Source organism: Rhineura floridana, chromosome 10 (assembly GCF_030035675.1).
Source record: "Rhineura floridana isolate rRhiFlo1 chromosome 10, rRhiFlo1.hap2, whole genome shotgun sequence".
Lineage (NCBI taxonomy): Eukaryota > Metazoa > Chordata > Lepidosauria > Squamata > Rhineuridae > Rhineura > Rhineura floridana.
Window position 1 is genome coordinate 63,959,625 of NC_084489.1, and position 27,381 is coordinate 63,987,005.

The window sequence follows — 27,381 nt, forward strand, 5'->3', positions numbered from 1 at the left end:
ACATAAGCTGTCATATGGTCTTCAGGGTGTGGTTTCAACCAGGCATCTTAACATATGCAATATACTACTTTGTGCTGGAAAACTATAGTCAGATTTGGTCATATGAAGCAACCCTAGGATACTGTGTTGATACCAGGAGACAGCCCAGGTTTCTTTAAACAATTACTGGTATATTTTTTTTAATTTTTACAACTGAGCTTGAATAAATCGTTAAGAATGAATCTTTAGGGCTGATTGTCACAGCAGTTTTGGGATTTTAGAATGTAGATTGAACAATGTATATTGACTGCTTTGTTTGCAACCCCCCATTTGTCTGAAAGGGCTCTTGGTAATTCAGTTCAGTCTAATATATTATATTAAAATGGTCTGCCCTTTCACATGACATCATGTAGGCTCTAAACATGGTAAGGCATGGAAGCAACCCTCATGCACTCTCACTCATCATGCATAGTATTTTTTCATGGAATTATTATAATATGTTTATGATGATTTCAAAACCTTCTGGCACTCTTGCAAAATAAATTATATAGCAATTCACAAATACAAAAAGGGATATACTCTAAAACACATTATTATTAAATGTGTATCCTGTCCTTCCTCCCAGAAGGAGCACATGTGTCATAGGGCACTGACTTCATAGAACTTTTATTCCAACTACTGTCAAATGTTTACTGTCAAATACTGATTGCCACATGTGCACAGAACCTTTAACATGAACTGGAGCCTATGAGCATAAATTCCTATATAAGTAGACAAGGCTACAAATTTTGGGAGGCCTTGGGCAAGAGATCCTCACTTCCTCACCATAATTGGCATAAGCTGCTACTCCCACTTGCTTGCTAGGCAAATAAAAAAGCAGGCAGTGGCACCTACTGTTCCTTTTCTCACCAACACTGTGCTTGCTTGAACTTTCTGGGCCAGAGGAAAAGGCAAGTAAACAGCTAGGATGCATTAGTGAAGAGGAATGGGTTTAAGGAGTTCTTTACAGTGTGTACTTATTGGGGTGTGGGCCCTTGAGAGGCACTTGACCATACCAGTCCTTGATGCTAACCCTGGCATACTTGTACCCTGCTTAGAGTTTCAGATGGCCATCACTTTATATGGGCTCCAAAGTAGGCAGCTACTGGAACTGTGATGTGAAATGCAATTTGGTAGGCACAGGTATAGCACAAGGGAAGGATTGTGGCTCAGCGGTGGAGCATCTGTTTGGCATGCAGGAGGTCCCAGGTACAATCCCTGGTATCTCCAGGTAGGGCTACGAGAGAACCCAGTCTGGAATGCTGGAGAGCCGTAACAGTACTAAGCTAGATGGATCAATGGTCTTGCTCCTATCTGCCATTTACACCTATTGTTTAGGTATAGTGGCTTGTTCAATTTATGGTCATTGTCTTATGAAGATTATCTTCCTTTATATTTTTAATTAGAATTTCTACTTGACAAATAAGGGGGGAAATGAAAGCAAGGAAATGAATGAGAAAAGCAAAGAAGCTTTACTGGAGGTAAGCCAAGTTTGGGATGACCAACAGTGCCCCCAAACAGAATAGAAATGTTTCAGTTCTTCATTTGTTACTATGCAAACACAGGAATTTCTAGCATAATAGGAATAAATGCACAGAAGGATCAATATTGGAACCTGGGCTTTTTAACTTGTTCAAGAATGATGCAGCCTTTCCTAGCCTTTGGGTCCCCAGATGTTGCTGACCATTGGCCATGCTGGCTCGGGCTGATGGGAGTTGTAGTCCAGAAGGGGACCCAAAGGTTGGGAAAGGCTGTTAGAGTTACGGGTGAGTAGTGAGGTAGCCAAGTTTGCTGGTGACATCCAATTGTTCAAAGTGGTAAGAACAAAAGGGATTGTGAGGAATTTCATATATACGCTAGTCTTTTGGAATCTGAACTGGTAGTAACTGACCAGAAAAGAAACCTGGAGTTGTATTAGATAGCTTGATGAAAATATTGACCCAGTGTGTGGAAGCTGTGAAAAAGACAAATTTCATGTTAGAGTTCATCGGGAAAGGGACTGAAAATAAAACTGGCAGTACCGTAACACTGTTACACATATCTATGGTTTTACAGCACTTGGATACTATGTATAGTTCTGGCTGCCTCACCTCAAAAAGGATATTGTAGAACTGAAAAAAGTTCAGAAAAGAGCAACCAAAACTATCATGAAGCTGGAGCAGCTTTTCTATGTGGAAGTTACATTTCAGGCTTTTTAGATTAGAAGAAAAGGTGAGTTAAGGGGGACATCAGAAAATTATAAAATATGTAAATATATAGATAGATATATAAAATATAAAATTATGTATAAAATTATGCATGGTTTGGAGAAAATGGATATAGGAAAGTTTTTCTGAGCCCTCTCTGATAATACTAGAACTGGGGTCATCCAGTTAAGCTAATGTTGGAAGATTCAGGACAGACAGAAGGAGGTACTTCTTCACACAGGCCACATTCACACCATACATTTATTCCACTGTTATTCCCCTTTAAATAATCATGTCTTCTTCCAAAGAATCCTGGTAAGTGTAGTTTGTGAAGGGGGGCTGAGAATTCTCCTATTCTCCACAGAGAGCTACAATTCCCTGAGTGGTTTAACTATCAATTCCTCTTCCCAGGGAACTCTGAAAATTGTAGCTCTATGAGGGGAACAGGAGTCTCCTAACAACTCTCAGCACTCTTCACAAACTACATTTCCCAGCATACTTTGGGGAGGCCATGACTGCTTAAAGTGGAATAATAGTGGAATAAATGTACAGTGTGAATGCAGCCACAGTATATTGTTAAACTATAGAATTTGCTCCTCCAAGATGTGATGGCCACCCACTCGGATGGCTTTAAAAAGGGGTTAGACAAATTCATGGAGAATAAAGCTATTAGTGGCTACTGACCATGATGGCTTTGTTCGACCTCCACTGTTGGTGGCAGTATGCCTCTGGGAAGCACACGTGAGGAGAGTGCTATTGTGCTTATATCCTGCTTGTGGGCTACCCAGAAGTATCTGGTGCCCACTGGGAGAACAGGATGCTGAACAAGATCGGCCTTTGGTCTGATCCAGCAGGGCTCTTCTTACGTTTTTAATTATTCTGAAAGGTATGTATAAAATATTTGCAGCTGATTTATGTTTTTAAAAATAAGTACTATCTATTTCTCAAACATTATACATATGTTCTGAAGAGGAGGGGGGTTAGCAGTTGCACAGCTGCCAGCCAATCAGTGTTGTGCACAGCCAGTTCTTCTGCAAAACTCTCAGACTGGTTTCCTACAAGTTCATTCCTGGAGAGGTATGACTATGTCTTGTTGACAATGTGACAAGTTCCAGAGCACAATGACTGCCTTTTTATGCACATCTATATACATCCTCATGCACTTTATCCAGTTACCTTAGGAGATATTATTTTTCTGTAGTTATCTGCTGACCTGGGAACAATGTGTGCTGCTCTTGTGTAACATCACTGCTTGTGGACAAGCCATAGCTTAGTGGCAGAGCACTAGCTTTGCATATAAAAGGTCTGAGGTTCAATCCCTGACATCTCCAGGTAGGGCTATAAAGGACTCCCATTTGAAACACTGTTGTGCAGTTAATATTTGTATAGTATTCTTGTATTCTTGAGTGCACAAATTGCTTCACATACGTAAGCTCTATAATCCTTGCAATCTCTAGGGGAAGGGCCGTAGCTCTTCGGTAGGGTGCGTGCTTTGTATGACAAACCACCCAGGGTCAGTCCCTGGTATCTCCAGGTAGGGCTGCAAAGGAGTCCTGTCTGAAATCCTGGGAAAAGGCTGCCAGCCAGTGTAGACAACACTGAGCTAGTTGAGTTCTGACATTTCCTGTGTTCCACTTGTTTTTTGTCTAACCAAATTTTCATTCTGCAGGAAAGCTTCTGTGGCACATCTGTCATTGTACCAGAAGTTGAAGGGGCCCTTTATTTAAAAGAAGATGGAAAGAAGTCCTGGAAGAGGCGTTATTTTCTTCTGCGAGCTTCTGGAATTTATTATGTACCCAAAGGAAAGACCAAGGTCAGGAAGTCAAAGAAAGCCTTTAAAGCAATAAAGCAATTCATGAAGGTGAAAGTAAAGAACTCCCGAGGTGACCTTCTAAGAGCAGCATCTGGTGCACCTGAGAGGGGTCCTTCTTTAGACTGCAACACTTGTCCAAATATTAGGATGAAGCTAGTGCTCCCCCCATACCCTCCAGTTTTGTTTTTCTAGTTAGATAAAAAGCATTGCATTTGTTTAAAACCCAGACTTAAAAGGAAACAAAAAATGCCAAACTTGCAATTGGCCATTCAACGTAAAAAAGTGACATTACTTTCCACCTCCTTCCCTATGGTGAAGTATTTCAACAATTTGCAGTCAGGCATTTCCACTGGAACAAAGGTAGCAGAAGAATCTTGTCATTGCTTGGGATAAGGCTAAACAGAAAGCTGGCATTTTGCTCTGATAGCTTTCTTTCCTTCTTTCCCCTGATCCTTTTTGGGAGTGCTCTAAAATCCTTTGGCAAACATTTTCTTTGCCTGGATAATATGGTGCAGCTTTTGAGTGGAGTCTTAAAAAAACCCCAAAGTATAGAGGCAAAGGGATTATCAGACTATATGAAATTGTATTTTACTAAGTAATGTGGTTTGAATCCTAACAAATTTGAATTTTCTAGTCCCTTATCCATGTGTCTCCCCAGAGAGTCTGAGGATCATCCGAATTGTAGTCAGTAAAATAAAGGGGAGTGCAAGCTGGAAGAGGGGGGTGAGGAAATTTTTAACTGTTGGGAGAGTAGGAAGTGCCTCACATGAAATACACCTTGCCATCCAGATATGGGGGGGGGGATATTACTGTGTTCAGCCAGTAGAATATGTGTTCATATATTCTTCACTTAAAATATCATAAAGCAAGTTACTGTCTGTGACCAGTACAAATACAAATTAAGTATTTCCACTTTTTGCAGAAGTTTAAATTAAATTAGATGGGGTAATGAACTGTGCATGGCACTGAAATCCTACCCTCTGGCAGCTTTCTCAGTCCCATTGCCTAGCTTTGTGTCCATAAGGGCTGGAAACTGCTTTTCTGTTAGGGCCTTATCTGGGATTGCCCAGCCTCACTTCACGTAAAACAGGCTTCTGTAACCCTTTTGCTGCCACCAATTCAGACAGAATACTTCTTTAAACCCTCCTAGTAGAGTATATGGAAGGCTTTAGGCGTGAGATGACTCTACCACTGAGAGTCAGTATAAATCTTGAACTGTGTTGTAGGTTTATTAAAGGGATATTATTTACAAAAGGGAGCAGGGTTGCTTATTTTGGGACTTTACAGGTGCTTGCTGACAGAGACACTGTTGCTGACACCAGCCTTTAAGTGGCTGTCCCTTCAGGCCAATTTCCCTAAACCTCCACCCCAGCCAATTATTTCCACAACCCAGTCCAGCTGCTGGGGCCAACCTGCCTCTGTGCCCCCAAAGCTTCTCTGGTTGCTCTCCTGGCTGTTGGACAGTTCAGCCAGTGTTATTCCCCCACTTGTGTCACTTCCCTCTGGCAAGACCTTACTTTAGGGCAGCCCCTCAGACTCACTCAGTCACTGGCTCCCTTCTGATCTTCACCAGACCACAATTAATGACACCCTGGGTAATGATATAGAGGCCTCAGTCCTTCCCTCGGCTATTTACATCCACCAACTCCCACTCCAACTATCACCAACAACCAACTGCCCTTTCTAACTGCTAACTCCTTGACTGACTGTTAACTCCCGACTGCCTGGAGCCTCCAGCCAATCAGAATTTACCTGATCAAGCCCCATCTACTAGAGAATCTTAAAGCGATCATGTCTCTCTCAGAACCTGTCACCAAGCAACCACTGCCAAGCAGGCTTGCAACAGTGTACCAAAAAAAGGACACATGGCACTCATAGAGGTCATATAACATTTTTAACACAAACACATAGATAGCATTTCTCCACAGGCCTAATGACAGGTTACCTACCAATGTGCACAATTGAACCCCAACAGACCTTTCCCCATTCTCAGCCCAGGAAAAGCTGATTTGGGAGGAAGCCATTGGAGTGGATGGGGGATGTGTTTAACAGTATGTTTTTAAAATGCAAATAGCAGGCACAGGAATGGTGGTAATAATTATCAGGATGGCAGCAGGCAGGGATGCAGGGCGGGGAGTTTAAACCTTCCTCCCTTGCTGCAGGGCTAGGGACAAAATTACAAAGAGCTTCAGAGGAGTGACTGTCCTCAGGACTACAGCAGGTGAGGAAAGGGATAACTTCTCCTCTCCCACTCTTGCTGCAATACTAATGATTTTCAAGACAACACACTCCAGTGCAGCTTCTGCTTGGAGTTTTAAAAAATGTGCATGCTAAATGCAGAGATGTATTTAAGGTCGCATCTAGTTTGTGCTTAGTTTGCTTAAATCGTAGTTCAACTCAGGAGGAAGAAATCTAAGGCACTATTGCATTTCCATTCACAAGCATAACATGAATGCCTGGATATGTCCGACACATAACTCACAGATCCTTAGCTCAAAAATTGGGGGCACTAGTAAGAAACACTTTGTTACCATAGCAACCCATTAAGAACAAGCAGTGGCTATTTCACAGCAATAGACAAAAGGCCACTAGAGGCGGGAGGAAAATTTGCCCTTTCAATGCAGCCTGGAGCAGAATTGCAGATCATGTTTACCCTTGTGCCCAAATAAACTTTCAGCCACAACCTGAGGAAAAGTCATTATTTTATAGAAGTTATTTGAACCTATGCGGAATTTTTCCCCAATGAACATGAATGTCATTACTTGGTTGCAAGTCCTAGGAGAATGACCCAACTCTAGTCCTTGAAACTTTTTTCCACAGGCCCCAAACCCTTTCCTGGACTATCACTGCTTTTGCTTTTTCCCCTCTTGCACTGTCTTCTTGTGTGTGTCCCTTCCATACTCTGATCTTCCCAGTCCTTTGTAAAGCTCCATGCTCCCCCAGGTCTAGCACCTTCTCTTGGTCTCAACTCCCCTCCCCTTTTTTTTTTACTTCTGTGCTTGTGCATCTGCATTGGATGAGCACTGGGAGCTGTGAAGAACCCTGCTTGCATTCACAGTTGAGATCAAATGCACTAAAATGGATCATCCATCCTTGAAAGACTTCCAGCCATGCCCTTTATCCCATCGCTTTTGCTAAGCCCTGGGGAAGAGACTAGACCAGGCCTCACCCTACCATTAGGCAGAGGCAACCCCCAGAGGTAGCTTATTTTGAGTGTCGTGAAAGGCAGCAAATGGTTAGTTATTTAATTTATGATAATAATAATAATAATAAATTTAATTTTTGTGTCGCCTATCTGGCCGAAGCCACTCTAGGCGACGTACATATTAAAATTCAATAAAATACAATATAATTACAGAATAAAATACAATGCAGTCAACACTAATGCAGGTGTAAAACTATGTAGGGCAATCAGAAACAATAAACAATCACAGAAAAATTAGCCCACCCCGGAGATCCCAAAGGCCTGTCCAAAGAGCCAAGTTTTTAAGGCTCTGCGAAATGTATCCAGGGAAGGGGCATGGCGAAGATCAAACGGGAGGGAGTTCCAGAGAGTGGTGGCCGCCACTGAAAATGCCCTCTCTCTAGTCCCCACCAACCTAGCTGTTTTCGTTGGTGGGACTGAGAGAAGGCCCTGCGTGGCTGATCTAGTCGGGCGGCTTAATTTGTGGTACTGGAGGTGCTCCTTCAGGTAAACTGGGCCGAGACCGTATAGGGATTTAAAGGTTAACACCAACACCTTGAATTGGGCCCGGAAAACAACTGGAAGCCAATGTAGATGAAATAACACTGGTGTGATGTGATCGCGGCGGCGGCTGTTTGTAAGCAACCGAGCCGCCGCATTCTGCACCAGTTGTAGTTTCCGGACCGTTTTCAAGGGTAACCCCACGTAGAGCGCATTGCAGTAGTCTAATCGAGAGGTGGCCAGGGCATGTACTACCAGTGGGAGCTGATGAATAGGGAGGTAGGGTTGCAGCCTCCGTATGAGGTGTAGTTGATACCAAGCTGCCCGGCTCACCGCCGAAATCTGCGCCTCCATGGACAGCTTGGAATCAAGAACAACCCCGAGGCTGCGGACCTGATCCTTCAGGGGTAAACTCACCCCATTAAGCCTCGGGTCAACAACACCCAACCTTCCCCTGTCACCCACAAGCAGCACCTCGGTCTTATCAGGATTAAGCTTCAGCCTGTTCCTTCCCATCCACCCACTCACGGATTCCAGGCACTTGGACAAGGTCTCCACAGCCAACTCCGGTGAGGATTTAAAAGAGAGGTAGAGCTGCGTGTCATCCGCATATTGGTGACACCGCAGCCCAAAACTCCTGATGATGGCTCCCAGCGGTTTTATATAGATGTTAAATAGCATGGGAGAGAGGATAGAACCCTGTGGCACTCCACAAGTGAGGGGCCAAGGGTCTGAAACCTCATCCCCCAATGCCACCTGTTGATGCCTGTCAGAGAGAAAGGAATGGAACCACTGCAAAACAGTGCCTCCTATTCCCAATCCTTGTATTTTACTGCCAGGGAGGAGGAGAGGTGCCTTTAGTACCAAAATAACTTGACTGGTCTTTGATACTATGCAGGTTAACTTGTGGGGGAAGGGAGCAAAATGCTCTTCTGCCTCAGGAAGCAAAATGTCTTGGGTTGTCCCTGGATTGGACAGAAATGCCAGCAAAAGTAACCACATCCCAGGGCCCTCTGCTCAAAAGGCTTCTCCTGCTGTAGCCCTGTCTCAGTTTCCTTTGCAACATAGACTAGAATCTCAATCCTGGGATTGTTTGGGATCCACCAGAAACATCCAAGAATACATTAGCTCCAAGGGATGACAGTAGTTCGCTTATCCATGCCCAACAGTAACGGAAGTCAGATTCTGTTAAAATACGTGAGTGAGTGATCTGTTTAGGAAAGTTCATGGTATTGAGATAAGAAGTAAAGAAAAAGGCTACAGAGACAATGCATACACAGAGCATTTTCTGATATGAACTTTATTGCAGCTTGTCATTTTTAATTTAAAGCTCAGGAAAAGTGTTGAATTTAACATTCTCTCTGCTATTGCCGCACTTAAGTCTTTGTCATAAGAAACACCATCATCATGTGAGATATAATCGGGAAATAAACCGATATCTACTTTATATCAAGTCAGTAATATTTCCATACCCAACAGTGTCATAATCTATTTATTTGTTATAACAGTTAATGGTGTGTTTGGTTTTAATTTCGTAGACATCTCGGGATCTGGCTTGCTTTATACAGTTTGAGAATGTAAGTGTTTATTATGGCATTCAGTACAAAGCAAAGTACAAGGCGCCTACAGACCACTGTTTTGTCTTAAAGGTATGTACAAAAGATAATGCATTCTGGAGTTGCTGTTGTAAACATATGTCAAAATTGTAGTATTGCATTGTAGATGTCTTATAGCCATAGTCTAGAAATGGAAGTGAGATTTCTAGTTTTCTAGATATAAATAATCATTAAAAGGTATTGATAAGAGGGGCAAATTAGATGTGATGGGGGTTGGATAAGAGTTTCAGGGGAGTTTCAGTTGGGGAAATGGCATCAGAGAAAAGTGCTTAGTCCCTCCCCCAGCTCTGTGAACCTGATTTTAACTGGGGCCCCACAGCTGCTATTGTCTTTTAAAAACACACAGGAGATCCTTTGAATGGATGTCCTGTATCACATCTAGTTTGGCTGGATTGTGAAGAGCCTGGCAGACCCCAGAACTGTTAAATTGTTTGGATGATAAATGCTAATTTGCATTGATTTTATTTTAAATGAACAATTCTGCATGTCAGAAGCAGAGCTTTGAGGATTGGCTGTGTACTGGCCCCAGCCTTGCTTCAATGAATTAAGTCCCATTGATTTTAATGAGCCATTCAAGTACATTTGCAGCCTCTGTCTTTTGTGTCAACAGAGCAACTTGGTATTTGTTATCCTGTCTTTGACCAAAATGCCTGCTAAAACTTGGATGTGGTAGCATCTTGTCAGGAGCATTGGCTGTAATGTCGAATTCTCATTATAAGCATTATAGAATATAGTGTTTCTTTTGGAGAATCAAAAAGTCACTGGCATAAAATCTTAGCCCCAGATTAAAAAAAAACTTCACAGTTGATAACAGTAAGGTAATCTATATGTAAATTGGCTCGCTTAGTCAGTCTGTTGTGTCTCAGATACCAGAATTTAATTATGCTTTTTTGGTGCAGGTTTTGCTTGAGTAACCTGGGAGTAATGGTGCATAATGTGGAATTAATCTAGGGTGAAAGAATTGGTGCCCTGGGAACAAATTGGCACAATAGCATCATGATACCCTATTTCCATTGCTTAGTACCTGCCATTGCAGTCCATCCAGCTGGGTTTTCATAATAACCTTCAGAGATATATTGCAAGATGGTACTCCTAAGAATTGTATTGCCATGTTCTTTAGCAATAATACTGGCCTTCTATCCCTAGTTCATGTGATCTGTTTACATGACAGTATGGGATTTTTCTTATTGCATTTTAGCCTGCCTTTCCCTGCAAACTGGTGTGATAAGAAGGGATAATCTGAGGTATTTGATTGGTGATTATGCGTTCACACAATCAAACAGTGAGTGTTACAGTTTATCACATGGTGACAGTGTAATTGCTCCAGATGCTTAGGAAGTTAATGAGATGTCATATCCACTTTGTGTTTATGACTAGGACAATAGTTTGTAGGCTTCTATTTTGAAATTTCAAAGTTTAATTGCTATGACTGGAATAGTTCCTATTCCAGTTTGTTCTACACAGTGTCCCATTTTGCATGTAATGCTAAGCCAAATCATGGCTTAGCATGGATGTACAAGTGTGTGCATTCCCGAAGAGATCACAACCACTGTGTTACCCCATCCACCCCAGCCCTCCTGCTGCTCAGAGATTGTGAGTTAAGCCATGGTTTGGCTAAGCATGCATCTGAAATTGGGCTCATGACTTTGCCTGGCTTCAGACTAACCACAAAATGTTGCCAAGGTCTGTTCTTGGGTTTACTGCTTGTGGTTTGTTCAGAGGAGACAAACTACAAGCTTGACTTTGGGTGACATGCTAAGCCCAAATTGTGACTTCAACCAGAGCATCACAGCACCAAGAATATTGGGGAGGTCAGGGGGGAAGGTGTGGAGGGGCCACAATCTCCTCCAAGGTTTGGCAAAGCATTATGTTTGAAATGAACCACTGAGCTGCAGCCTTTAAGATACTGGAATCTTGTCCCATGTTGTAACTGATAACTAATAACCATTAGAAGTGTGACAAGAACAGCTCTCATTTGGTTCTCTTTGCATGGAGAGAGAGATAAGGGAGAGTCCTCCAAGCTGGCGAGACTGCCACTGATACGTACTCATCTTTCCTGTCTCTCGTCCTTCTGTGTAAAAGGATAAATCTCAGGGAGTTGTTCTCAGCAATGAGTCACCTTCCTGTTTACTCTTCTCTGCTGACCACTGGAGGAGAAGGATCTACATTCTCTTTGTTTCCTCACCTGTAGCATGGTGGCAATGTCCAAGCATGAACATTGCATCCTCCAACTTAGTTAGCTAGATAGAAGTAGCATCTTTCATATCCAGTATGTATTTCTATTAATAAAGTAGTATTTTCTTATTTTGAAACCAAGCCTAGGTTTCAGCGATTCAGAGCAAGGTAAAAAGCTTGCTTTCTCTCAGGTAAAATCACATTCATGCTGCACAGAGTGCAGAGCAAGCTACGCTAAGCTAAACTCTGCTAATTTGGTAATTTACTAATACACTAACTGCTCTACCAGCCATTAGAGAGCTAACAATAACTAATAAGAATGCTTGAGAGAGAAGACAAGAGGCAAGAACTGGAGGGTATAACTAAACATTACATGCAAATTCATATAACAAACCCTTATCAATCTTTTTTAAAAAGAAAAGAAAAAAGTTCCTTCATGAGGGAAGTTTCAAGTGGAGATCTTTGAATTTAAAAACACTACTAAAACTCTGCATTGCTTCCTTATGGAGCCCCTTAAAAATAATAAAGTATATTATCTGGAATATTAAGAAAGATCTACAAGGATAAGGTTATTTATTGCAATGTTTGTTTTGGTTAAAAGATATCTTTAAAAACTGAAAAGTATCTGATGCCATCTGCTGGATTTATCAGATCATTACAGCATATCAAAAGTTCTCTGGCCCAATAGCAGACCAAAGAATCTGTTCGTTAATGGAAGTACCCATCAGCACTTTATTTAACTAGCTAACATTTTAGTTATCCTATACTGAGTTTGCTAAGATCAGTTTCTAAATCTAGCTACATTTATTTACCTTCACCATGATTCATCTTGTGGTAGATTCAGTGATTATTCTTTATCCACTGTTTTCGTACCTTACAAATATCAGTGTTTCCCTTCTATTAAATAATTCAAATAGCAGGGCAGGCTTGGATGTTACCAGGAACTCAGATGCTGAGTAAAAAGCATCTATTGATGCAGAGGGAGCAACATATATATAGTTTCACAAACAACAGGAATAAAAGATTCTAAATAAATTGAGGAGCCCCCAAATGGAATTGAACCAAACAGCACTGCATTGGCACAATTGCAAGCGAGAGCATTCTACATACATACACCAAGGAGAAATGTCACAGGGTGAATCAAATGAAGTTTTGTATGTTTACCTTTGTTGCTATTAATCAATGATCAGGTGGAACAAGTTTGTCATGTAAATCACATTGATATATATTTTTGTTAAAGGGCAGTAGATAAAATATTTAAATAGTAAATGAATTAAATACTGAACTCAATACACAATGAACACTACCAGATCTCATTGAGTCTGCCACTTTTTTTTTCAAATTCTCCATTAAGCATTCACTGTCACTGTATGTTAAAAACCCCGCACAAGGTTTTACTTTATAATTAACACATGACAACATCAAAAATTAACACACATGGCCGTGATGATAATGGGGACAGAGATTGACTTGTGTGGTTTTTTTTGTTAATGTGTGCGAAGATATACCAGAAGCAGGGTACATGTGGATGCAAGATGACACCAGATCCTAAATAGAAAGATGGAAATCCCAAAGAAGCAGAGATTACTGTGTATGCTTCGCAAAAATGTGCATGCTTCCTGGAAATCGCAGATATGTTCCCTTCAGTTTGTATAAATTCCAGTTTGTACAACTGCCAGGTGACAATCCACAGTGGGGACTCTCATTTACACACTGAGTGCTAAGCTGAGAGCCATGACAGGCCTCAAATATACTTAGCTGGAATCCATGTTGTAGGCTGTTTCAAGCTAAGCTTCCACCCAACAGATGTCTCCTTTAAAAAAACACTTTGAAACTTGCAGCACAAATGTTTATAATCAAAAGCATTCTGATGTGTAGCATTTTGTGACTTGTTCAAAGATGCATGTCTGATTTGTTTCCTGCTCATTTAAGACCATAAATTCTTTCCACCTTTTACCATTAAAAATCTGTTGAAATTATTATTTTTCCCAGCATCCCCAGATACAGAAGGAGTCTCACTATATCAGATATTTGTGCTGTGATGACCGGCAGATTCTACATCAATGGGTAACTGGTATAAGAATTGCAAAGGTGAGAGGAGCAAGATGTGGTCCCAGTCCACATGGCTATTTTTTAAAGCAATGAAAAAGTTTATATGTATCATTGGTTAATTTTGCACATTGGACAAAAGTAACTCTTGTTTCTTCAAAAGTAAACTATGGGCAAACAATGGGTAAGCATTTATGAAAACATAAATTAATACAGATGCAAATTTAATTATATTGTGGGACATGATGTGGACAAGTCTCCTGAATCCCTGGGAAAATATGAATAATGGTGAACTAACTCACAAGATTGCAGTGAGGAAAACAAGATGAAGATTGTAAAGTGCTTCATGCGTAGTTATATTTGTACCTACCCACTGGATCAGGATGCCTATCTGGTGAAGGTGGCTATTCCTGTTTGCAGCATACACCAACTTATGGATAGACTGTATACTGCCAGTGGGTGAATTCAGGTGATAAATTTATCATCATGGTGTGCTTGCAACCACCTAGCAAGCCATTTATCTGCATGATCTTGCTAAGTGGTAAGAACTACCACTACTACTACTACTTACTACTACCACTACCACCCTGTTTCTCCACATTTCTGATAAGGTGCAAATGTGTAATAGCAAGATACTTCACTCGGTAGGGCTAAGCCCTGGCTGCCCTAACAGACCAGCTTCCACTGCAGTTTATTATGATACTCTGATTTTCATCCACCCTGAATTATGTATATGCATTAGAAGAGGGGGGTAGAAATTCTTATATAAATAAATAAAATAGGATTGACTAGATCACAAGTAAGTTCATCCAGCATGTCTAAATTTAAGCCTTTGTAAACCAATGGTTTGAAGTGGGCTTAGGCTGGTTTATAAAACACCTCTATCAAATTGAATGGGCTGCAAGTAATCTCTGAACTCAACAAAATATGGTTTTATAAATGTGTTGGATCTTAGACCCCTGCCCATCTACTCCAACATGAGTTTTTCCAAGTCCTTGTACTTGTGGATTTAGAGTACTGAAGTTTATCCTAGATGTGTGGTACAACATTGTAACTATATGTTGGAGGAATATCTTTGTGTAGGGTTAATTGTATTAATTGAAATATGAGAAAGCACAAAAGTGTATTTTTATTCCTTTAAGGTGAAAGAGTTTTTTCAGGGATATTGGTGGTCATTTTCAGATACAGGATAAAATATGTGCTTATTTTCCCAGTATGGCAAGACATTGTATGATAACTACATTTGCGCAGTGCAGAAGGCCGGCTTAGCTTCTCGACTGACAAAGCTAGGGAATGCTGAATCGACCACTGCTGTGGGATCATCTTCAAAAGGTATTGCTATATATTGAATTGTATATATGTGTGCGTGTGTGTATGTTATGTGGAAGAGCATCATGTATAGGACTGTATACCAACACTCCTAGATGCATTTAATTCAGTTCAGTCGGCCTCTAGTTGCTGTACTGATCTTTGAACACGTCCATCAGGATAGAAAGAGCTGCTTTAGGTCTGCTCATCCTTTGGTATGCCCAGTGGGATTTTTGATCTCCACCCTCATTCCTTGACAGCAGACCCTTTTAAATTACTTTTAAAAGTCCCCTGACTTTTCTGAGTTGCTTCTGTGTAAGGTGGGTGGAAATGATGTTCAACAGCCAACAATTAGGAGTGGTGGGAGTTGTAATCCAACATCTGGAGGGCTGCAGGTTCCCCATCCTGATCTAAGTCCAGCATGCTGCTTCCCACAGTAGGCAACCAAATGCCTCTGGGAAACTCACAAACAGGACTTAGGAGGCAGCAGCCCTTTCCCACTGTTGTGGTATTCAGTAACTCATTGCCTCAGAACATGGTGGTCCTAAATAGCCATTATGGCTAATACTTGTTGACAGAACTATCCTCCATGGATTTGTCAGAAACCTAGACCTTCCCCTCCGCCCAGAAAAAAAATTAACTAAAGATGTTGCATGTGGCAAAAGGGTCTATTTGTGCAGAATCAGCACATATAATTGGTTCAAAGGAAAAAAAGGTTCTGATAATGAAAGGAGGTGGATATTATGACTAGGAGGTGGGGCGTTATGAAAATAGTCTAAATGTCATCACGTGAAGGGCCTGTATCCATTTTATTTACACACTGGCAGCCCCTGAAGTGTACCACAGGGACACAGGTTCTTGAATTTTTTTCTGCATTGCATTGTAGATAAAGCTTGACTCAGCTTTCTTTAACTTTGGGTCCCCAGCTGTTGTTGGGACAACTCCCATCATTGCCTAAGCTGGCCGGGGATGATGGGAGATGGAATCCTACGACATCTGGAGACCCAAAGTTGAAGAATTCTGGTTTAAACAGATTTCTTTTTCACTTCTCTGTCAGTTCAACAATTGAAAAAGGTGAACTAGAAGTTGAAGTACAAAAACTACTTCTGGATATCCTACCTAGACTAAACTGGTTAATGAAATTTAACACTCGGGGCCAACTGAACAAGTTCACATAAACCTTTCCTGGACTTGACTGTTATTCAAGTTTAAACCACAGAGATTTCTTCTTGTCTGTTTTCTCTTGTTTAGTTTGCTAGGAGTGTAACATGTTATTTGCAGCTCTTTAGAAAACATAAACAGCATACAAAACTGTTCAAAGGGTGCTCTAATAGCATATGGAGATCACTATGTTACTTTGATTCATAATGAGAAGATTTTTAAATCTTTGTTCACTTAAATTTGGTTGAGTTTTGCAAGCCTGTGCTTTTTCTTTTATTGCGAATCATAGGTAGTGCTCATGCAAATGGGCAGATCCCCAACAACATGACCCTCACTACTGCAGACCCTCCAGAGACTAGGAAACCTACTGAGATGCCAAAGGTACAAATTAAACTTATCAGTATCAGTTCATTATTAACATGAATACAAACATAGTCCATGCAAGGTGGAACTCTGATCATACTTCCAGATTGAATAGAAATCTATGCACGTGAGCTTCCCTGCTGCAGACATCCACACCAAACATCCATAGCCCTTGTTCCTGTTTGCAGTATACATGAAAGGTGCTGTACCTTGGGGCAGGGTGTCAATCCTTTTTTTTTTACATACATGCACACACATATACGTACCTTTTTGGGTCTATCTTGAGTAGTGAAGTGGTTGGGTGGTGAATTTCCCCCAGTCTAAAGCCACATTGTTGACTCAACCAGCCTGGGAGCCCAGGTAAGGTCTGGAATTGGATCTTGCCAGGGTTATTGTTATCAGTTTCATGATGTTTGGTATCCTTGTTTCCATTTGTCTGAAGAGGGCTTTGATAATCTGACATGCACAATCTTTTGTAGCGTTTAAGCCAATGCTTTAAGCCCTGGCTCACTGATACTTGTGAACATAGAGCAAATCTAAACTTACTGAAGGCATTTTGGAGGAATTAGTGACAACTGAATTAGGGTACTGAAGTTGAAAATTTAGGCTGCCAGATTTTATACACTACTGGCTAGCTGCTTGAAAAATGGCCACAATATATGTAAGAACTTTATAACATCTAAGATTTTGGTGCCTGAGTTTGCTTGATTTCCTTCCCCCCCTTTTTTGGTGTTATACCTTCTTAGATTTTAAGCCTGAGGGTGGGGGACTCTATTATTTTATTGATTTATAAGCAGCTCTGCTATCTTCTCTAGCTGAAGAGCTGGGTATAAATGCTTTAAATAAATAAAAAAGTTAAATATGAAGGAATAAGAACTAGGGTTGCAATTCATACACCAACAAAAATGGGAGACTGTTGTCTTTGAGATACCCTAGTATCCTATCCTGCCCACTCTTCATTTTGGTGCTTGTAGCACCCATGCCAAAGCCCATGTAAATGAATCAGGAACTAGAGGTGTACACAAGATAAATTTTGCGGCACCCCAGATAGGTTTGTCACTTAAATACCCTGCCTTGGTTAATTGTGCTACATCTAACTACACTGAAGGAATGCTTTCCACTTAGGTTTTATCCTTTTTCTGTGCATCTGCTCAATGTAAGTGGAATGGGACTTGAGTTTTTGATCAGCACAGAAACGGTTCCACAGATGAATACAAACAGGAAGTGCTTAGAAATCAGTTAAAAGAGTTATGCTTACATGGTAACCTTTAACAGCTACCAGCTGCCAACTAGAAATGAAAGGAGAGCATACGTATTACATTGCCAACTGGTCTCTATTCATCTTCAGAACATAGTCTAGCAAATACAAGGGGAAGGCGAGCTCCCCCAGTATTCTGCCAGCACAAATATTTACCTAATGAACTGTTAGCCTACATGTCGTTTTCATTTAACTTATGTGACAAATGCTTTGGAAGAGATCAAACATTTTATCTCTCTGTTCCGCTTGTGTACAGCGTGTGGCTAGAGGTTAAAACATCCCAGGCATCTCATGTTATAAAAGAATGTAAAGGAGAAAGTGACTGTGATTAGTACAAAAGGAAGAAAATGTATAGTAATCAACTTGCTCCTGGCAGAACATAGTCAAGGCTAATTCCCAATCACCAGCGCTTGTGTACACCATGTATAAGTTCAGACTAGGGGAGATACAGAAGGTATTACCCACTCTGTGTACAGGTCTTTTTAGTGCACTGATTGTCTAATAATTCTGCTACCGCTCCCAAGGCTAAAGAGAATAGAATATAGGCTTTGAGTCTAGTTCAATGAAGTAATATATTACTTGCTAGAGCTAAAGTAGCAAATGCGCCTCAGATCTATTAGGAGACTACACTATGTTTACAAGCCAAGGAAATAACCGCTGTGTGCCATAGCAGTTGTATGCAGGGCCAACCCTAGTATTTGGCAGAGTGAGCCAGGCACATCAGGCAGCAGATGCTGGAGGTGGCGGGGATCAGTGGCAAGATGTTGAAAGACGGACTTGTCTGTGTCACACAGCCTGTCCTGCACCCCCTAAATTAGCCTGCTGCTTTAGTTGAGGCGGAAGACAAGATTCAGCTGCCAGTCTGCTCAGCTTCTGTACAGAGAATTTGGGGGGGGGAATAAAACTATCTTGCCCTTCACCTCTGGCAGCAAAATATCTTATTCCAGCCCTGGCCGCATGCTTTCTCCTGTGAGAAAGTGGGGATTGGTTGCTACCATAATGCTTATGCCTGATCCCTTTATTTGGGCTTACAGGAAAGAATGAAGAGGGATTACTGCCATGGGAGCTTTTATCTCATGGCTGTATTTCTTGATGAATCCCAATTTTTCCAAGGACAAGCACATCCGGTTTTCCTTTTGTAACACCTCAAATTCTAAAAAGGGCTTATAGTTAAAATTCCTATGAAGTAAATCCCTTCATAGATACAGGGCTGGTGGGGTGCACTTTTCTCCCATTTGGGAGCAGTGTGCAAATGTAGCCAAGTAATAAAAGTAATATAAAATGTAACACAACTTGTGTCTGGTGGTCATGCCTCTTTAATCTTTAACACTTGTTTCTGATTATGTTCTGCATTATCCCACCTGTACTGATTTCATTTAAGCATGGCAATCAGGCTAATGAATAAAAAAGAAATATCAGAAGTTTCAAAAGTATTTTATACTTCAATGTTACATTTTCTGTAGCTTGAATTGATTTAACAGGGTTAGGTAACCTAAAATTGGCAGTTGATAGATCCGTTTCAGATAAATCACACATCATTACTAACTTACAGTTCTTCAAAAAATAACTTAAAAGTAATAAAGCATATCTTATGAAACTGGTATTCACTTTAATCATGCATCAGCTTTCATCCAAGTGCCTGTCCCCCCGCTTATTTTACTTGTGCGTCCCCAACACCAATTTTTATGCCAGCTGTAAAAACAATATGCTATTGAGACATAGAATAATTACTCATTTTATGTATTAAAAAATACTGTACAAATACATTAAGGGTGCAATCCTGTGGTCTCTAGGAGAGCATCCAGGGGCTTGCTGGGGACAAATTGGGGTAGGCTTTGAATCTATCTATTATCCCAACATGCCCCCCAAATGGGGGAGGGGATATGCTGGACCTGGGGCAACTTATTTTCCTACTGGAAGAGAAAAATCTTAAGGGAAAAAAATCTGCCAACAGCCAAAAGAGGAAAAAAACAACGCACACCCTTGCACAGGGCTTAGGGTTTGGCAGTTCATCTGCACTGTCTTCCTCCCCTAACCCCAATAGGATTGCACTGCCTCACTGATGTGATGAGAAAGGTCTTAAAAGGATACAGCCTGTTTTCAGTTCATCAGCTCAGCACTGATTTATTGAGGGGGCAGTTCTTAGTGAATTTGTACTATAAAAACAGAAAAGTATAAAAAAATTCAAATTTTTATGCCACTGAAATGAAAATTGGCGATTGATTCAAGTTCTGGAACATTAGAGGAAACATAGCATTTTCTGGTAAACTGTTCAGAGGTTCTTTTTGTTAAGACTCCTTGCAGTTTCACATTCATCAAGAAACAGGCCTGAGATGGGAAATATGGATATAACTACAAATAGTACCTGTGCCAAATGTCCCTATGTCAAATGGGAAATGCTGATAATCTAATTTGACATTATTAGCATTTACATTTACTTACAGACAGGAGTTGAGAATATGAGGGAGACCTTTTAAATTTTCTGGTTTTGTCAAAACCAGCTGGTAGTTTTAGAAAGCATCTATTTTTATTGGTTCTTAACTGAACAGCAGATGGAGCACCAGTGTGCATCCTGTGTTATGTATTCTCCCTGTAGCAGACATAATTAAGTAAGTAAATGCCCGGAGAGCTTCGGCTATGGGGCGATATATAAATACAATAAATAAATAAAGTCCTGCTGGACCTGTGGTCTCTCTTTTCCATTCACCATTCATATTGAAAATTGTTTCCTTTTTTTTTTTAAAGGTTAAGAAATCAGACAGCATTTTTGACACCAGTCAAGCACCACCATCTATAATGCCACAGTTGAAACAGCTCCGTAAACCTGGTGGGCTACAGCCACCACCCCCTCCTCAAAGACTGTCTTCTGCTGTTACTGCTTCATTGTACCTACCCCCCAATGAAAGAGGAAACACAACTGCTTCATCAGATCCAGCAGAATTTCCACCACCCCCTGAATCGATACTGCCACCCCCTGAGTTGGAATACTTGCCGCCACCACCACCACCTGAATATTATGAAGATCCTCCTGATTTTATTCCTCTCCCACCACCTTGCTTTGCTGTGAGCACTGGTACACCAGAACTGCTGCCACCACCTCCTCCCTCGGTCTCTGCCCCTGCTATGCCTCCACCAATCAGAAAGAAGCCTCCACCTCCTCCTAAAAGAAAAGAAGAAAGTGCTGGGCAGGCAGGAGGGCATCGACAAAGTGAGCCATTTCCAAGGGGGGATGTAGGTGGACAAGGAGGAGATTTAATGTCTGATTTAATGAGGGCATTACAAAAGAAAAGGGGTGACACATCATGAATCAAGTAGTTTAAAGAAATATTAGGGTGTTGTTTTAGTTGTGGGAGATCAGGGTGAGGATGGTCTGGAGAAATTGTCCAGAGCTGTTTCTGGTGGTCCAAAGGAAAATATGCTAGAGAATGTCATTCCAACATATCCTGAAGTGATGGGCTGCTTTTCCCACAGGCTTGTTGAGACGGTGGCTTCCCATGTTCCTGGTTCAAGGCTAAAGAGCATTACTAGAAGCAGCGGAAGTGTTCCCAGGGAAGGCAGATTCCCAAACAGTAGCCCTATTCGATCTGGCAAAAGTGATCAAAGAGGCTTGTATCAAATTAAAGGTTGACTAATTTATTGAAGGGGAAATCCTATTTAATCAGATTTTCCCCTGGGCAGCATGTGTGAATTGCACAGTCTGTTCTTGTCCTACACAAGGCCTTGGCAGCTCTATGGACAGGCATAGGCTGATGCGCTTTGCAAAAATAAGAAATGGAGCTCTGAAAACAGCACTACAACAGCTGCAGCAATAGCTATCTCAACAATTCCTACCCTCCCCCCCTTTTATTGAACAGCTAGTACTATTAGAAACGTTAGTCAGGACCTAGCATTTCGCTTCCCCTATTTAGAAAAAAAAGTGAGAAGGGCCATTTGAGGCTTTATTATTCACATGTTGTTCTGACCACAATATACCACACCTGTTTCCTCAATGGTTCTGAAGCAGAAACGCCCAAACGAAATGTTTTCAGTAATAATATCTGCAGGTGATATCCGGGGTTATTTATCCGATTTAGTGCTAGCTTGAAGATACATGTTTCAGTTTTTCCTCCCACATCTACCAAGTTAGCAATTGTCTTTAAGTGACACCTAAAGGTATTTGTCTAAGACCTCATAATTATATGAATATTTTAAATAATTTGTGCCTTCCTACACATCTTTTGTCATTTATGATTCACCTTAATCCTCTAATGTTCAGTTTTGATAGTACTCACTGCCAGCACCTGAATAAAAGCCTCTTCTGTGTCTTCATGCTAGTGTCAAAGTTAATGAACAAATACTACTGTTTGTTTTAAGCATGTAGCACACATACATCTGAGGCATTCTTTGGAATGGTGGATGCCTTCCTTCTCAAATGTTTAGCTTAGACCTTTATACTTAAAGTTCTAATTATCTTGTGTCCTGGTTTTGTATAAAATCTTCAAAATGCAGACTCTACTGCCTTTTAGACTAGAATTTTGAGTGCCTCTTTAAAAAAAATCACAGAGTTGCAAGCAATTCCAATAATTGTGGCACAGCAATAGCAAGTAGTGTTGGTTGCAAGGTAATTAAAACAGCAAGGAGAAGGGAAGGGAAAGCTGGACTCTGCTTCTGGTAACAGTAGCTCAAGGTAAAGATGGATAGATCAGTATCTGTCAGTTTTGCATGCGTTCATTCAGAATTCTGTTCCACCTTATTTCTGTATCAATTGCAATTTTTTTCACCACATGGAAAGCCACATTGTTTTTGTATGTATTTTACCCTAAAGATAAGCATTTTTCTACACATTTTGGTACTTTCTCCTTTTTTAAGCTGAGAACTGCATTTCAACATTTGGGGAAGTGTGGAAAAAAGGGGATAACTTTGTTCCAATTCATGTATTTATTCTGGGAAGTCCAAATCAGACAAGCTAATTTGAAATGTGGACCAAATCGAAGCCTCTAGCATACCTAATTTGAGAATGAGAAATGCACACTACAGGAAATGCAGACAACACTGATCTGACAGGGCAACTGGCCTTATAGAAAGATAGAGGTGGTTGGCTAACATTGTTCAATAACTGGGCTTACAGGGGATGCAGTCAAAACAGGACAAGAAGGATCGTAAAAGAGGAAGTGGAGAATGGAGCCACTTAATGACACAACAGAACAAGCAACTGAGCACATGACTGACAAAAATTCTAATTGTGTCCCTCCACTGTTCTTTGGTCTTATTTGAAAGCTGTGCATGTCTTCATGTAATCTTCATTTCAGGTTCTTTTCATCAAGATGAACAGCTGACTTTAATGTCTTTGGCCCAAGCAGGGGGGCGTTGTGCATAACCAGTTCTCTCAGCCACTGTCTGCACTTGAAAGGGGTGTTGCAAAACCTGCTGAAGGAGGTGGATCTGAAAGTAAAACAATTTAAAAAAATCAGAGACAAAACTACAGAAAACTTTTCTGCACTTTTCTATGCAAGCCACAATTAAGCAGTTTTGCCACTCACTGTTTCTAGTGCTTACGCTTCTAGTGCTTACTCCATGAATGTCACTAGCTTCTTCACCATAAAGAAGGTAAAGCAAGATACCACATAATTAACATTTTACCTCAGAAAAATCATTCCTTTCCGCCTTTTGGGCAGCTGACTCTGCCATCCAGTTTCTGAGCACATATCTAGGATTTATATCTGTAACCAAAAAGAAGAACCCATTTGCATTTGTAAAAATTAGCAGGGGCTTTTTACTTAATACTTATTACACTGACATCCACATCTTTTCTTAGTGCTGATATAAGAATGTAATTAAGATTTTGAAAGAACTGGACGTTAAACAGGAAGAAAAATTCAAGCTTACTATTCACCAAAATTCCACTGTCCAAGTGTCAACAATTAAGCACAATATTACCTGAGCTAGCAGAACTCAACTTACTCCTGCACTAGTGGGGGGGAAAGTGTTACCCAAGTTTTCCTGAGTTTGAAATATTAAAAAAGAGGACAATTTATGACAGGCCCCTTTCATCCTCAAGCCCACAGTTCCTGGTTATTTGATTCTTACATAAACATTACTTTTTAAAAGTAGCACAGATGACCCGTTCTTTAAGCAAAGGAATGTATCTTTTGTTTTCCCACTGTTGGAAACTTATCAGAGAAAGAGAAGTTTGAAAGTGGCCCAACATGAAGAGTGAGGCACTCAGGAATGTCCATGTTGTTACATTAACAGAAGTTTGGAAGAAACTTAAATCACAAAGTTTTGTTACAGCTTCTGGGGAGGGCTTTGTAACAGCCATATCCCCCCCCCACATGTCTTAAGCTGATTAGGTTTAGTAAACAGAAGTTAGACGAAACTGCCAAACCACTGACCCGTTACCTATCTGTCAGAAGAAAAAATGCTCAACAATAAAGAAGTTTACACTGAATTGTGGGATCCATATAAATTCTTACAGACAGAGGCTTTAATTTTCAAGTGCCAGGTTGATAACATTGGGACAGGTTGTCATTTTCCTCTGTATTTAAATGCAGCAATCTCAGCATCAATATCAGTTTCCCTCTTTATGGGAATCAGTGATCAAAATAATGTTTTCAGATTAAATCGGCATCATTACTCAAATCCTACCGTATTTCACTAAAGCAGTTGAAGACTGCACAAAATTAATTTGCAGTATTTAGCTGCTCTGTTATCTCTAGCCTGGGCATTGAAGGTATATATGCTTGTAGCTAAACATTAGTTCTGTTCTAATTGGCCTCATTAAAAAAACAACAACAACCATTTTAACTATGTTCTAGGTAAGAAGATACATTCCTAAAAATACAACCTGAAAAGGATATGCTTGAAAATACAGTCTTGGTACACTTTTTAAAGGAAAACAGCCCAAGTCAATGTAATTGGGTACCTGAATTTGCTTATTTTCTCCTTCCATCTCCAATTTTTCTCTTTTATACCATTAGCATGCAGCCATTATCACAAACTAGACTGCACTGAATGCTTGGGAGAATGATGGTACATAAGTGTACTGAACACATACATTTAACCTTTTTTTTTTTTAAGTGATCTTCCTTCATCTAGGTTTTTCTAGGTGTATAAGGGCAGGATGTCCCCCCGTGTTGTGGGACTATTTGAAAGTTGTGGGGGGGGGAAGGCTTAGACAAAACTTCTAAAAATATCTAACAGAATTGTCACACATAGCATTAACATAAAAAAGCAACTTCAGCTGCAATCTTACACACATTTTCCTGGGAGTAAGTCCTATTCAACTCAAGGGGCTTATTTCTGGTAGACAAGTATAAGATTTCACTGTTCAACACTGAACTGAGTAAAGCAGATTAAAATTTCAGCCACCAATTGTTCCCCAAAATAAACCAATGTAAAATGCTGACATTAAGCTGAATGCAGTAATAATTGTATGCTTCCAACAAGGAATGAAAAATAAATGCCAGACAGAGGCTGCAGTTCTGCCAGATTAATGTCATTAATATATGACAATATATACCTGATTGTGCTTGCCAAATTATTTGTGTTCTAAATCCTGTTACTCTTTGAAGACCAGTAGGGTGGATTAATGAATGTTGGTGATGAAAGGCAAATCATTTTTTTAATATGTGATATCGGTTAGCAGTACGAATAGAGACATATAGTTGCAGCATAATTATAGCTATTTGAGGCCTTCCTTTTCAAGGTTAGTTTCCCAAATGCTTCAAAGTGCCACTCAGATAAATAAACAATCCCTAACGTTTACCACCATTAGCCAATGGGAGTGGATGGTGCAGAAAATCCGGAGCTATTCAGGCTTAGGGACTCCAGCGATGAAGTTGTAAAGAACTGCCATGTACCAAATCAGATCATTTGTCCACCCAGCACAGTGTCTGGTAGTGGTGCTCTAGGCAGAGCTCTTTACCAGTTTCACTAGATCGGTTTTAATAATAATTACAAAGCCTAGCACAGAAGAGAAAACTGGCAACAGTAGGGTGAACACAGCAAGATGAAAGTCATCAGCTGTAACAGGTGTGGGGAACCTTTGGCTTTCCATCTATTGCTGAACTATAACTCCTATCATCCCTGGCCATTGGCCATAATTGCTAGGTCTGATGGGGGTTGTAGTTCACCAACAGCTGGAGGGCCAAAGTTTCCCCACACCTGATCTATACTGCTGCACTACTGAGGCAGGTTTCAGTGAAACTGCTCTACTTTTCTGAAACTGGTGCCTCTTTCTACCTCAAAAGAGCTCAAAGAAAGGAACCATTGGTTTGTTAGGCACAGCCCAGCAGAGTTGGGCATTTAGGGAAACTCATCTACAGCATGTGTGATGTAATAGCATACTAAGCTACAGCCTGATGTCTACTGCACACATGACATTTTTCAACATGGGTGCAAAGTGGAGGGAGTGTATATTCTCAGTGTGTGAAAATCGCAAGAGTCCACTTTCAGGTGTTCGGAAGCCGAATGTAATGTCACCTCAGTTAAATGATCATTGGGGGAAAAATGGTCTATGTAAATTATTGAGAAAAAGAACAATTGTTGACTCACTCACTGGTCATTCTTCTGCTTCGCTCGGAGTCAGAATCACCCGTGTTTCTATATAGTACACAGAAAACACAAGTCATGAAGTTTAGTTTGTGCCTCTTGCTTTCTGCTCTGGACTGGTTCAAACCTATTTATCTCAGGTTGATAAACCATGTTTTATTAAACTGAAACCAAGCATTGTGGCATACACTTCGTCCTTGACCTTCCCCTTTGTGCACCAGCCTTGAGGATTCTATTGTTTGTTTAAATCACATTGCATATTACATCTGAACTGGGAAACTAAAGTTTAAGCTTGGCTTATTAACAAGGATACAAAACTTGACAAAGCTCCATTCTTAATAAATCATGGTTTATTAAGTAGAGATTGTTACATCTGATTGCCTCCGTCCCATGTCTACAATTCTACATTTAACCAATACACCTACATGCCAGTTGGTCCTGCTCTTTTCCCCCAAGACATTAATAAAGTATTCGCACTTACACTTGAATGGACAAAAGCATTTTATAGTTCACCCAGGTTTCACAACAATTATGCTTTATATTCTTCATGACCAGAATCCTTGAAGAACATGGAATGTCCCCAGAGAAACTACTGGTTTAGATATTTAGTCTACTTCATTCAGAAGTCTCAAAATAATACTAACACTTAAAACACAAAGCATACACTTCCACATGCACTGCCCACTGAAATGCCACTCAGAAAAATATTTGGGGGGAGGAAAATGCTCAGACAAGTAAATCTGGGCAGAAAGAAATCATATTAATCGCCACGAAGAAAGTCCTTCCTTCCCACCCTGGGCTCCTTCTGGGAGGAAGGGCAGGACATAAATTTAATAAATAAATGGATTTGACGAATGGTATAGATAGACCAAAGGGTATTCTCAGTAGAACATGGGAAACTGCCTTATACAGAGTTAGGCCATTGATCAATCTATCTCGGTACACTGATAGGACAACTGAAAGCAGCAGGATTTCAGACTGGAGTCTTCTTGAGTCCTACCTGGAGCTTCAAGGATACAATGGCAAAGAGAAAAGGTTAGTCCCTCAGGTATGATTTTATTACCTTGCACTACCCCACCTCTCAGCCTTTCAACAATCTCATATAATAACTTAGTTTGCTTAATTTAATTTATTTTTGTTACATTAACTTGGATTGAATTTATATATTTTTGTTGCAAAGCCCGGGAAAAACAAAAGTAATGACCTGAGACAAACTTTCA

At 40.6% G+C, this 27,381-nt stretch overlaps 2 protein-coding genes across 5 annotated transcripts in view; one reads left to right on the forward strand and one right to left on the reverse strand.

The window, feature by feature from the left end:
• APBB1IP (amyloid beta precursor protein binding family B member 1 interacting protein) overlaps positions 1 to 21,935 on the forward strand; it is a 64,247-nt gene extending 42,312 nt beyond the window's left edge. For 3 of the 4 annotated variants that reach the window (XM_061585714.1, XM_061585715.1, XM_061585713.1), the window contains 7 exons: positions 1,425 to 1,499; positions 3,874 to 4,017; positions 9,241 to 9,351; positions 13,486 to 13,584; positions 14,757 to 14,874; positions 16,301 to 16,392; positions 20,378 to 21,935. In XM_061585714.1, coding sequence (XP_061441698.1) covers positions 1,425 to 1,499; positions 3,874 to 4,017; positions 9,241 to 9,351; positions 13,486 to 13,584; positions 14,757 to 14,874; positions 16,301 to 16,392; positions 20,378 to 20,938 — 1,200 coding nt within the window. In that variant the 3' untranslated portion in view covers positions 20,939 to 21,935. The remainder of the gene's footprint in view (positions 1 to 1,424; positions 1,500 to 3,873; positions 4,018 to 9,240; positions 9,352 to 13,485; positions 13,585 to 14,756; positions 14,875 to 16,300; positions 16,393 to 20,377) is intronic. The other variant, XM_061585716.1, reaches the window with a different exon arrangement.
• Positions 19,102 to 27,381, reverse strand: part of LOC133364849 (protein adenylyltransferase SelO-like) — a 56,290-nt gene continuing 48,010 nt past the window's right edge. Inside the window, exons 18-20 of the mRNA XM_061585724.1 lie at positions 26,169 to 26,212; positions 23,252 to 23,331; positions 19,102 to 23,053 (exon numbers count right to left, since the gene is read on the reverse strand). Coding sequence (XP_061441708.1) covers positions 22,931 to 23,053; positions 23,252 to 23,331; positions 26,169 to 26,212 — 247 coding nt within the window. The 3' untranslated portion in view covers positions 19,102 to 22,930. The remainder of the gene's footprint in view (positions 23,054 to 23,251; positions 23,332 to 26,168; positions 26,213 to 27,381) is intronic.